The following is a 13,253-nucleotide window of genomic DNA, read 5'->3' on the forward strand; positions in this document are numbered from 1 at the left end:
CACTACGTGTATCCACTCAGGAGTCAGAGAATTCCAAATGTTAGCCTTGACGAGCAGCTGGGCTGTCAGTGCCAAAGGGTTAAAAAACAAAAACAATTGTAGCTCAAATTGAAAAGTAGCACATTCGGCCACAACACTACGAGGCCTTCTGTGAGCTGATAAAAAGCAGCACAGTAATCCGCCCACCGCATATCCACCATGATCAATCTCTTCAGCAACGTTATTATTGAACAGAAATGAGTTCAGAGATCCTATCAAAGTTTTCGTACACTGTGTTGAATGTGCTCTGTGCACTGCCACTGTCACATGAGCGGTTCAGGGTGTTGATATGTAAATAAATCCTGTTCGCCTGCAGGGGGCGTATCAGCTTCCACCTCCGTCTAGTTCTCCTGTCTGCCACTCAGCAGCGAATGCACACACCCACACAGGCTACCCTTTCACAAGCATTAATACCCAGTATCTTTCTAAATAAGGAGTATTGGGGAGCTCCCTAATAAAAGCTGAATCTCAAAACAATAATTGTGTGAATATAGTAATAGATACAGTCATGTATAATGTTATTTATAAACAGGATTCACTCGTCCTTATATATCCGCCCTTACTCTGGTCCCACCGCAGACTGATATGCAGCGGATTACTGTATTAGAAACTAGGCAACATTTGCTTGTGAAACACTGCCTTTAATCAGTCAAAGGGATTATTAAAACACAATTACCTTCAGAATAAATGAGCAGTGCGCCTTTCAACTGTGACACAAGCACCTGGGAAATGAGCATCAATGTGGAAGGCTGCTCAGCCCCCCCAGGGCCTTCATATCTGCATCCTCCACATGCTCTGCCTTGCCCAGCGTTACCACTCGAATCATTTTAATTAAATCAGAACAGAATGAACAAACAGAAACAGATGCACATGCACGAGTGTCTTTATTCACTGTTAAAACCTGTTCCTAGTTGACACACTGTAACATTATCAAAAAAACACAAGAAAAAGACAAGAAAACATTTAAAAAAAAAAACAATGAAGGCAGCGAGCAGTATTAATCTAATAACGATCATATGGGCATTTCTTCAGCTGAATTAGTGAGCTCAATTTTCCCCTAAAGCTAAGCAGTGTGTGTTAAAATAACCTTCCCCCTGAAGTCGATTGTCTCTATGCAGTTTAAATACAGGTCTGCAGGAAACAGATCTCAAATTCTGCTCTATACACTAACGATACCTTGCAGAACATGGCAGGTACTGCAGCTCACACAGCAGAGACTCTCTTTTGATTGTATTTTTTTAAGCAGGTGATCCTATTGGATGTGATCTCCAGCACTGACGCTGTTTTAGTTTTCATCTAGTTCACGTCCACTTCTGCACTAATAAAAGCCATTCAAATAAATGCAGCCCTGTAATCTTTCTTCACCTGACATTAACCGAAGAACACCCAACAAAGACGGATCAGTTACTCCCGTATCAGAACCAAGGGATTTTGCATCTCTTAATAGGGTGGGATTCAGCAGGGATGCTGTAATTAAGCAGACTGACTAAATAGCCGTTTCAAGAGGCTGATGTGCAACGGTACCATCCACGGGCATCCCTTTAAGTATTCACTGTTGGCAGCTTCCGTACAATTTAATAAGATAACTGCACCTGAACCTCACACTGGGTTAATCAGCTCCTTAAAGATCCCTTTATAAGAGTTCATTACAACAAGGTTGGCAGCAGCAGATGATCAAACCGGTTTGCAATGCTGAATCTAGTTTACACTTCGTCAACCCTAGTTTGAATTGAACTCTGGTGGTGGTAGATTAGAAGAGGGTGAGTTTCAGAGAATGTAATGCAGATGGAAATGTCAGAAATTACCTGAAGAAGTGGAACTGTATATTTTTAGTCCGTTCCACATTGATGTGGCACTAAATGACGTTCCTGTCTGCTACGAAAATACAAACAGCAGAAACAAATGATTTAGATTGAGCATATCCGACCTGATGAAATGAATCAATTCCAATGCTTGAAAAAAATAAACCCCCCAAAAAAAACACAAAGCAACAAATGCAACAAAACTACACAGGGGAATGAAAGCTTGTGGGCGCCAACAGACATTCAGATTGAATTTCACTATCCAAAACATTGTTAAAACGAACAGAAACAGTACTGTACAGCCAAAGAGCTGCAACGGCTATACGTCCAGGTTGAAAACTTCATAGTCCTGCAAGACAATAAAAGGTGACTCTCTCTAACAGGTTTCCCTATAAAGTTAGACAAAGAGAGGGAGATGTGATACCTTTTATTGGACTAACTAAATAATAATTATTCACAAGCTTTCAAGAACATCTTGTCTTTAGTGGGTTCACTCTCCATTGCAAGGTCACCGAGGACTGCATTTCTGAAGCAAAGAATCAGGTTCCACAGCAAAATAACAATTGCTCTCAAATCAGCGCTGTGGTGCACTGAACTGTTGCTATAACCCACCTGACTGTTTTGTAGTTCAAAACAAGACACAACCTGGAACAGCAGCTCCTTTGTTTGCAAACAGCGGCTGCAACGCCCACACCTGCCTGCAACATTTCCAAACTGCGTCAGCAAAACGCCTTGAGCAAAATGTGAATACCACTGCCCTTTGATAACCACACCCCTAAAGCTAATTTAGTGTTGGTACAACTGTTCAATATCATGTAATAAAACCAAACCATGTGTTTTTTGTGGACAGCTTAAATTCTGTTTGCAGCAGAGAGGCAGATCAGCGAAGTCGACGTCAGCAGCCGGAGATGTCCTTTGATTTGTTTTTCCGATGGAAGCGGGTATCTGCTGGATCGAAGCCCCTCCCCTTGGCACCGAACAATGCCCACTGCGGGGTCCTGGCCATGTAGTCTGCTGCAGAGAAGACCCTGTTACCCCCGCTCTCCTCATACTCCTTCATCAGCTCCTGGAACCTCTCGTAGTCTATCCATGTTCTCCACTCGCCGTCCACTTTAAACTACAAGACAACAGAACATGTAATACATGCATTTGAATGTTTGGTGAATTAAATGACATTCAGAGATTCCATACAGCAGTATAGTACAGGTAATATTCTTGCAACCACATGATCTCATGTCGTATAGGTTTGACATAGCTAGAAACCTGCAAAATCACACCAGGGTGCACTTTCAAATGATTAAACCCACAGGTGTATTTATCAAGCGGGTTTTTCAGAGGGCAGTTTGTTTTAGAAATCTGTAACTGTGTCATTATGAAGCCGTATACAAATTTGCACGGCAAGAACTGAAGTTGAGCCTCAAAAGCTTTCATAGATTCAAACAAACATCCAAACAATAAAACCTTTTAAAAAAAACAATACTGTCTGTGTGCTGTAAAAAAAACAGACTACTGAATCATTTACTGTAATGATGCTTCTGATTGTACATGTTTTCCTGGATGTAAGTGTCAGTACAGCTACTGAGTAAGAACTGTGAACAGTACAAGCTCCATCAACTGGTCCCTGGTGTCAAGAGCTCCTGAAAAGGTGTAAGAAACAATCTGCAGTGAATTCAGTGGGCTCTGTGTAGATGAAACAGACCGCTAAACACTGCTGATGTGCTTAAAATCGCAACTTAAATTAAATAAATTGATTAACCAGACTCCCAATTAATTTCCACTGCTTTAGGCTTTTAAACATAATTTAACTTCTAATGAAAACAGCCATGTAAAAGCAGGGATGGAAATAAGACTCCTATTGCACATCAGTTTTAATACGAGCTTGATTAGCCACAGTGTATAGGTAACAAGCTCAGGTGAGTCTTACTAGAATGGATTAAACTGCTGTGCAACGGGAGTCTTCTTTCCATCCCTTTGAAGTGATCTACAGCAAGTTCTACATCCACTGAAATCTCAATGCTGGCTTCTACTTTGTCCGAACATCCATTATAAATAACAGGTGGGTGTGTGGGTCTGTCTATCTGTCTCTGCGTCACCATTGCTGAAGTCCTGACACACTTCAGAGGAACAAAAGCACTATGCTCCCCTTTGCCAAAGAGTGTTGTAAATTGAAATCTTAGTAACAAACTGAGATCTGTGTAAGAAACTCTGGTGGTTTATTCTGTGTATATTTGGTAAGAAACCACCCCCCCCGCCCCAATCAACAGCATTTAAGGTGCAGCCTGTAATTCATACCACATTAACAATAAATGCAACTCGTTGGTAACACTTTTCAACCTGCCTTGCATTGATAAAGATGTGTTTTAGGCAAGACAAGACTGTGCCCCTCAAAGCAAAGACGTATTGCCCTCTTAATACACTGGTGAAAAGTCATGGAGAGGAACACATTAGTCGCATTGATTATATTTTGCTCACAATTTGTATGCAACAAAGGTGTGATCAATCCACAACGATACGGCACAATCGGAGCAGGCATCGTCTCTGCACTGGAAGAAAAGATCCTGGTGTCCATTTTTTCTTTTTTTTTTTTTTTGGTTTAACTCCAAGCCTTTCTGATCCTGGTAATTGAAGTTTTTTTTTCTATTCTTATTTTATTTATGCAATCTCAATTTCTTCCCACTGTACTTCATTTTATGACAGCCTTCATGCCACTAATATGATTGGCTCAATAAATCTTTTATAAGTTCACAAACCCTTCCACTTTAATTCAGTGCAGTTCCAGGTTTCAATAATTGAAGCAAAACGTTTTTTTTTTTTCAAAAAAAGAGTAGCATTAGCTAATGAACGCAGCTTTAGTGCAGATGTTACTCCTTTGTCTGTACAGTGCAGCCACTGCCTGCCTCTGAGCACTGACAAAAATCAATGCATTTAAACAGGGATTACAACTGCAGGCCATTTAGCTATGGGCCATTTGAAGCAAGTGTCATCAGTTCCAAACTGTGCACAGAAAGGTGAGCGCAAATGCTCCATCCAATATCTGCAATCACAGCTGCAATTAGGAGGGAGTGATTTCAGCGTCCTTATGCTACCTGCAGTCTGCTACAAACCGCGGGTAAAACGACTTCACTCGAAATTGGACAAGCTCACAGTATACATAGCGAGCCAATATTAACGAGTAAGAAGCATCAAATGTCATAACAGCTTTTTTTTTCCAAATTTCCCTTACTGTGGTGTCTGCAATCGTTCCGAGTGTTTCTGAGTTACACTGCTCCAATATTCAGTATCATCTGATTCAAACCAATGCAAGATCCTCACAATCCACAAATGCTGTTTGGGATTACTTTTGCATTAGGTTTAGCGAACATTTTCTTTGTAAACAGAATTGTTGCCTGTAGGCAAAGTAGGTGCTGAATTGAAGGATTTCTTCAGAACTGAAAGTCTATCAAAAACATCAGCACCTTGATGTGAAGTAACCCTCTGGCTAGAACTGTCAGCTTGCAGGCTACAGAACCTGTTCATGAGACAGTTATATCAAAGGTATTCCATTTTAGTGTATATACAAAAAACATCCCCATGGGCCAATGGCAGGTAAAGGCACCTGGGGTTTATGTTGCTACAGAAACTTAATGAAAGATTAATTTAATAATAGTTAAAATAACCCAGAAAGTGCAACAGACTACCTGATAGTAAAACAGTATGCTTTTGCTGTAAGATGTGCTTCTTTCAAAACTTGTCACAACTACATAGAGAATGGAAGACCATGACAGGGAAGGATGGTGGAATTATGTCATGAGCTACATTTAAAATGGACCGGAGCGTGTTAATGAATGACAAGCATGCAAAAGCTATAGTGTTCTGCAATAGTCAACCTTTTCTAGCTTTAAACATGCTGGCCTTTAAAACCCACTGGGGTCCTTACAAAACAACGCCAGAAGGATTTAGGCTCCTGTTCGTCTCCTTGGAGCTTTTGAAGCTCAATATCTGGTTGTGATAATAACTCGATCTGTATAAAAGGAGGGATCATGAAGATCACACCATAGAAGAACCCATGAGTTACTTGGATGTTGTTGCAGTGGGCGTGGAAAAAATAAATAAATAAAAATACTTAAAAAGATAAGCAGGTATGCACAGCACAGCACTTCCATACCGTGTGTAAATTAAACCGAGGGAGCAACGACAGGGGATGAAAGCCAGGGCTCCCAAAGGAAGGAAGGAAGACAAATCAATGACATGAAATATTGACAATGAACCAGAGCTGAGCCTGTCTGTGACAGATCACAGTGTATTAAAATGGACAATAGCTTTGTAATACTTTTGACAGGAAACACGGAACTCCAACTGAAGGCATTTTTCACAATCATTTTTTTCAGGACAAAAGCTGCTGCAAAATGTGTTTGAGAGAACAGCATTAACCCGAGTCACAAACACGTCCCTATAGACCAAGAATGGAACCCTTGGCTGCCGTGTAATAAAATAAAAGGAAAATTGTCCTTGTGACCTGTAGGGCTCTCAGATGACACAATTATGACTTTTCAGGTATTACAGTAGCTGCAATACTTAAATGAAGTACAGCAAGATAACGTTAACTCATTTTGCTTTGTCTAATAAACGGAGTTCCTGCTGGTCTACTGGCTGACATTTATTAACAGTTATTTTTCCATTTCCTCTGCAATCCACTATAATGGAATCATACGGTATATATGATAAAATATTTCTACGTCTGCCTTATTTTAAAAGCAGCATATCTCTCCTTTGATCTTTTCACATTGTAAAGTTGTGCATGCTTTGCAGCACTCTTAGTCCCAAAAGACCATACCTTTTCAAAAATGTATCCTAGCAGTAAGTTATTATAAAACAGCATAATGAGCCAATGCAACAATTCTGTTGAGCAAATACTTTAAAAACTGTACTGGGTGGTTGTGCAGTCCAAGGCTAAGCCGCTTTGATGGGAATTTTCTCTCAGAATGAAAATCCTCAGTAGCTAGTAACCTGACATCCTGTTCTTGAGGGCAGTCAGACAAAGCCAGAGACAATGTATCAATTCCATCTGCGCCTACAGCTACTGTTAAAGCATTCACACCTGAGCGAGGCGGGGGTCTCCGGACAATCTGTAATTGACTGGAAATCTAGGCAGTCTAGGCACCTTCATCTGCTGAGAGCTGGTTATTCCCTGCCAATTCTCTGTCAGTAATTGCAATTCTACATGAAAAAATTAATTAGGAACCAGTAACAAAATAAGTAAATCCAGGGTATTGTGACCGGGTGGACACCAGTCGCTTGGTAGATTCTTGCATCAATATTCCAGAAATACTATTCCCAGTTTGGGGGCACTTGATGTACAGATATGTTCAGTCCCAAGCCACACAGGACAATTAAAGACTGCCACTATTAAGATCACTTAAACTAGAGGTTGGAAGAACCACTATATCTCAAACACTGCATGCCAAGTCTGTTTAATGCATTGCTGACTTTCAAAGTGTGCAAAAACGCAAGCTGGTGTCACCAAATCCATTACTTTCTTAACAGGACTGGGCATCGCTTTTATTGCGCTTACTATATTTTTGGATCTTCACTTGTTTTTGTGGAAATTCACACCAATGTTTTATTTTCAATATAGTGCAACAGAATATTGATTCAATTGAAAAGACCCCCCCAATACAGCCCCCTCAGTCAGAGATTTGCATTATAAATGAGACCAGGGTTACAAACATTGTTCTACGCCACAGAGCTGTGTAATTATTTAAAATGATGAATTATCTGCCGTCTAGAACCGATGGCTCAGTTAATCATAATTCATTAATAAATTTCAGTAGTTTTGGTTCCCACACATTAAATAGAACATCAGAATAAAGTGTTCATTACACAAACTCAACAGCAGTCCTTGGAGAATGGAAACGCATTATATTATTACAAGAGCTCTGAAAACGGGTGGGGTGTTCTGTGGATCTTGCACTAAGCCATGTATTTAAGTGGTCTGTAGCAGTACGAGGGGTTTTACAGAGAGCTCTTACCTTCTTGTGCGCAATCAGGAGGCAGTTTGAGTGCTCGTGCTCTGAGGCAATCTCGTAGTCGGGTAGCTGGTCAGCAAGCTGTTGTACAAAGCAGATGACCTCCTCGTGCCAAGGGACGTTAGCCATGGTCAAGCTACTGGCTGAACTCTCACCACAGTAGGTTACACCCTAGTGAAAGGGAAATGAAATGGCATTAGAACTCGCTTTAAATGCTTATAATGTTACTTTGTACTGTTACCAACTAACTTATGTAGTATATTGTACAGCATAGTATATTCTATATTAGTGCTTAGAGCTTAGTGATTAGTAACTATTGCCCTCACATCCTCACACCACCGGGCAACAGTCTCAGCCTGTCATGTGATTGGTTCACATCACTGTCAGTCCCGACCCTTTTCAAAGGAATACCTTCCACTCCTAAACAAGATAAAATAGCTGAATGAAAATACTGCTGAACAGTGATTCTGTGACAGAAAATGAACCACAAAACATCCTACAATAGAAAGAAAAAAAACTTGCGGTATGACCTTCTAAATTATTTTCTGTTATTTACTTACGCTGTATCAGCTATATTTAAAACATAATACTGTAAAGCCATAAATATTTGCAACCAAATAAAACCTATTTTGCTCCAGAAATGCTGCTGACCTGTTGCACTGGTAATAGTATATTACTTAATTATATGTACAGCACTAAGATATTCGTGCCAAAAATGTTTTGATTTTTTTTATATGCAAAAAAACACATAATAAAAGCCTCGCAAATATTTATGGCTTTACAGTATATAAAGTCATATTTACTATCCAACCTTGCCTCTCTCATTGTTTTGACTGACTCGCATATTAAACATATACTGCTAACAGTGGGGAAATTTGGCCATTAAATGAAACATTCAGCAGTCCAAGCATTCGAATTTTAAATGAATTGCTGTATAGTTCGGTAAAGACCCAGTGGCATGGAACATGCATGTATAAATACACTTCAATTGAATATACCGATTTTATCTTTCGATCTAAGCCGTGATGGATCTAAATACCAACTAATAAATCACTCGACAGGTGATTTCAAAGAGGATTACACACTGTAATAAACAGGAATGCATGGAGTTACACAGCCTTGGTACACAAACTTCATTATCTCAGTGTTTAGATGGACCCCAAAGTCACGAGCATGGAAAGAAAACAGCGAGCACCTTTTTATTATAGTGCCTAACAGTGATCCAGAATTGAGGGGTATGGGTACAGGGTTCTCTCACCCCAGCCCAGGTGAATTAGCAGCACCTAAACAGCAGTCTCTTTACAAATGAACGAGACCTGCAGAATGGCTGCATTCGAGTTAATTATGATGTTGCCTTCCAATTTCAACAGACCTTTAGTTAAAGCTTTAGAAAATTGACTTATTTCTGGCTTGTTCACCGTTCAAGCACTCCATCTTCATGTCAGCCATTACACCTGCAACATACTAATTAGCCAGAAATAATGACCTAGTCAATAACCGCCACGGTGGCTCGATAAACTGGTGTGCCAATGCATTAACCTGGTCAATCTAAAGCAGGCACAGTGGTTTTAGCATTCAGATGCTGCAGGCTGCGATATGGGGAATGCAGTTTTTCCCTTGGGAGGCAATAACCAGTCGAGGCACTGTGATGGAATTGCTCTGTCCAAAAAAGGGCTGTGCACTCAAGCTCAGATGCCCTGCATAATGATCTCAAAATAACAGTATTTCATGATTTGCGTCAGTGCAAAAAAACATCAATACACGGTACATTAAAAAACAGTTGGGAAAGGGGAAAGACAAGGCTAAATAAACAAGTTTTCAGTTGCAAGTTACTCATTAGCATGAGGATCACGTTGCTAATCTAAAAAAAAAAAAAAGTTCCTGCAAAAATATTTTTAATTCTAAAGAACTTCTAAAAGACAAACCGATTGTGCGTGAAGAGATGCCTTCAGTGAAGTACGGTTTTCAAAATGTTAAGATAAATTAAAAGAAGCACTGCCAGTTACAGGACAGGGATTCTCAACAATGCCAACTGCTGCCAGAGAAAAGGCTAGCAATTCACAAGCAGGGGTGACCTAGATAAACTGAAAGCCATATGCTTACCCTTTCTTATTAGAGTTCTCTGGATGAACACTTAAGCATGGCGCAATGGGGAGACAAGGGCCAGGCACAAATAAAGCACTGTGGTATATAACGAGGTGTGCTGGCTTCTAATCAACACCCACTGGCTTCTGATTCTATAGTTTGATGGGTGTAGAACATTTGTGTCCCCCCACCTTTTAATTTGTACTAGGACATGCAATCTGTTTGAAAAGCAACTCCATCCCTGGTTTACCTCTCATCATTACTCTATCTTTACACAAACAGAAGTGTAAGGATAATCAGTGCAGCTACAGAGCCACACTGCTGCAGCTACAGGGCAAACCAATGGAAGAATGCAATTGTGTGTATACTAATCATTCATTCATATAGTGTATTATATAAAAGCTCACCCACAACTTTTAAACAAATCAACCTATTATAATACATGTAGAGCTAATATATATGTATATGAATTCATATTTGCAGTTATGAATCAAGTCCCATTTTATAACACAATGGATTTTAGCTATAAACTATAAGCAACGTAGAACTGCATTCATCGGCACTGTGGTGATGCGATGTAGACAATGCAATCTGTTTGGATGGTACGGAGTTGTCCTTTTTCAGCCGAGGAACTTTATTCCCTTTCAGATAATGTTTCATATGTTAACCTACATTTTCAACATACCTGCTTAAACAGCTTGCCTTTGTAGTTAATATTGACTGTGCTGTTGATGGATATATACCGGTAACCGCTTCTCCCTCAGTTCTAATAAAGGCGCATGACAAAGAAGAATCAAACAGGAGAAAGAATGCTCACTCAGCACCTATCACAAGCACCACAGGAGAAAATTACAACAATTTGTTTTGATCCTTTGCAGAGGACACCAGACAGACAGACAAGTTGATCTAGGAGGTTTCTGCAAACACTTAAAGACTGTGAACAGCTGCATTGTTGGCAGACTTTCTCCATTTCTGACACACACACAGCGTTAGAAAAATGACTACTTTGCAGCCAATATGCGTTACGGGAATTGCGTAATGTTTGTTGAGTTATTAAACCTAGCAGAGTCAGGTTTCTTGCGTGTCACTCTTGAATGCAAGACTGCATTCAAATAAAAGGATAACCTTCTCATTCCAATACTCGCGATTCAGTACTGCCATGCATGTCAATAGCGACACGTCACAACCTCTGTAACAACTGATGAATGTAACTGCAACAACTAGAAAAGCAGCTTATTCAACAGTTCATAATTGGAACTTTACGCCTACCTTGCGTTCCAAAAAAGAACTCCTCATTGACAGCTTCAGTGACATGGGTACTACTCTTTAAACTGCTTCACAATGAGAATTAACAGCAGTGAGAGATCTGTGCGTCACAGGCTTAATATTAGATCTATATTGTACAAACAGACCTTCCTACATAATCCCCTAAACTGGGGAATAATATTTACTTGCTAAATTAACTCAAAATTGTTGGAAGAAATTTAAATAAAGGCTGAACATCCCCACTGTATCTTCAGTTTTTTTGATCCAACAGCTGATCTCTCGTTTTTATGTCACCGATTGCAAAGGCATTTATGCCTGCAATAAATTCATAACCAACCAGAGCACACACACACCTGGAGGGCACTCAATCTCTCTAATTAGAAATCAAAACGACAGATAAACATTTGTATGACATCCAAAAGGGTCTCTATATTAAAAGTTTCTGTCGAAACAGTGGAAGCTTCAATTGAAATCAGTGTGACAGCGCAAATGAATCCGAGTCAACAATCTCCCTCTGGACCTGTGAGTGTGGGCACAGTATAACAGGAACAGTGTGCCCCAGACTGGATGGTTTGACAGTTCATCCCAGGGTCAGTCGAAAGTGAGCCATCCAAAAAGGGGGCAGAGTCACAATATTAGAAGTCAGTGGCTTACTGCGGTAGGCGATGTGTCAATCATGGATTGGAGGAGACGAGATTGCACAAGCTACCAAAGGGGGCGTGACTGAAGGTATATCGGGGGATGTGGCCGAGCGATCTGTTCCTTGTGTTATGGTTACACAAAGACCTAAAAGGTTAAACCTGTGTACTAACCATGAGTGTTTTGTTTGCTTTGTCCTGTCTAGTAACTGTTGTATTTATCATTGTCAGATGGCTAAACTATCCAGGAGCTGTTGCTAAGAAGCCAGTTTCCAAACCCAGGCTTCACATCACCACTGTGCACATAACATGTATTTCACCACCTACACTAAAAGCACTCACTGTGGACGTGTGACCGTGTTGTGTTTGTATTATATATTGTGTCATATTATTTCGGGACTGAAACCTTGTATTGCATGGATCGATACACATTGCTGTGTAGAGCCCACGCTTATTATTTAAGTGTTGTTGGCATGCAACCCAGCCAGATAAAGAGCTGTTTTACCCTGAACTGTCTTGTGTCTGTTTACCCTGAGAGCCGCATCACCACAGCTCCACACACTACAAACCACTTTGCTACAAATCAGGCTTTTTAAAAATGCTATTAAAATTCAACAGTAAGCTCAGGTGAGTCTATCATAAGAACTATGAATTTTGTTAAGTTTGCATAAATGATTTGAAAAGGCTATAATATTTTCAAGTCTTTTTTTTTTTTTTTTTTTTTTGCAGGAACTATGAGAGGAATACAAAGCCAAAATCACAGCCGCCCGCTGGAGAGAAACAATACTGGAATAGCAAACGGTAAATAACAGCCAATGCTCTGCAGTGCTGGCAGATTACGTCAAGAAAAGCCCAGCTCCTCTCCCGGAAAATGAGACGTAGAAAGAGAGCGAGACGGAGACATTTAGGTAAACATTTCACAATAACTGGAACCTTTGTGGAATATCATGCGATTTAAAGTAGACGACTCACTGCGACATGATCAACGACGCACTATAAAACGTCTAGAATGGTTAGTTGCTGGTTAGTTGGCTGGAAAATGGGCTATTCTTCCATTAGTGCATACAAAGAAGGAGACGAGCTGCAGAGGATTGTGCCGTCTGCAATCGGTTTGATATTTCACGAGGAACAGCCCACACTGTTGCATAACATAAATGCTCATTGTGAACGGCAATAAAGACCTACCTTAACTTCTATGAAGTCCGGTCTGCCAAGAGTTACTAGCTCTGAGTAGGCTCTCAGCTCATCAACATTCCAGGCCTTAACCAGAGTCAGTCTGTACACAGTACGCTGTTGCTGAAATAAATAAAACAACAACTCGTTACAACATTTCATTTATTTGTGTACGTTTTGCAGTGGTCTTACATTTAGCGTAATTTGCCAGGTTGAAACACAGCTCAAAACAAACAAAAAAAACA

At 40.2% G+C, this 13,253-nt stretch overlaps 1 protein-coding gene across 1 annotated transcript; it reads right to left on the bottom strand.

The window, feature by feature from the left end:
- Positions 1-599: 599 nt before the first annotated feature.
- LOC121308574 (S-adenosyl-L-methionine-dependent tRNA 4-demethylwyosine synthase TYW1-like) lies at positions 600-13,151 on the bottom strand. Its single transcript, XM_041241043.1, has 3 exons — positions 13,021-13,151; positions 7,850-8,017; positions 600-2,958 (listed from the first exon to the last, which is right to left on the bottom strand). Exons 2-3 carry the CDS (start codon positions 7,973-7,975, stop codon positions 2,737-2,739), a joined length of 348 nt encoding a protein of 115 aa, XP_041096977.1. The 5' UTR covers positions 7,976-8,017; positions 13,021-13,151; the 3' UTR covers positions 600-2,736.
- Between the last annotated feature and the right edge of the window lie 102 nt (positions 13,152-13,253).

Source organism: Polyodon spathula, unplaced genomic scaffold, assembly GCF_017654505.1.
Source record: "Polyodon spathula isolate WHYD16114869_AA unplaced genomic scaffold, ASM1765450v1 scaffolds_751, whole genome shotgun sequence".
NCBI classification, from domain to species: Eukaryota; Metazoa; Chordata; class Actinopteri; order Acipenseriformes; family Polyodontidae; genus Polyodon; species Polyodon spathula.

Coding starts and splice junctions, on each gene's coding strand:
- LOC121308574 (XM_041241043.1), bottom strand. CDS start 7,975: ATGGCTAACGTCCCTTGGCACGAGGAGGTCATCTGCTTTGTACAACAG. Junction 2,959..7,849: donor TCCTGATTGCGCACAAGAAG/GTAAGAGCTCTC, acceptor GTTGTCTTGTAG/TTTAAAGTGGACGGCGAGTG.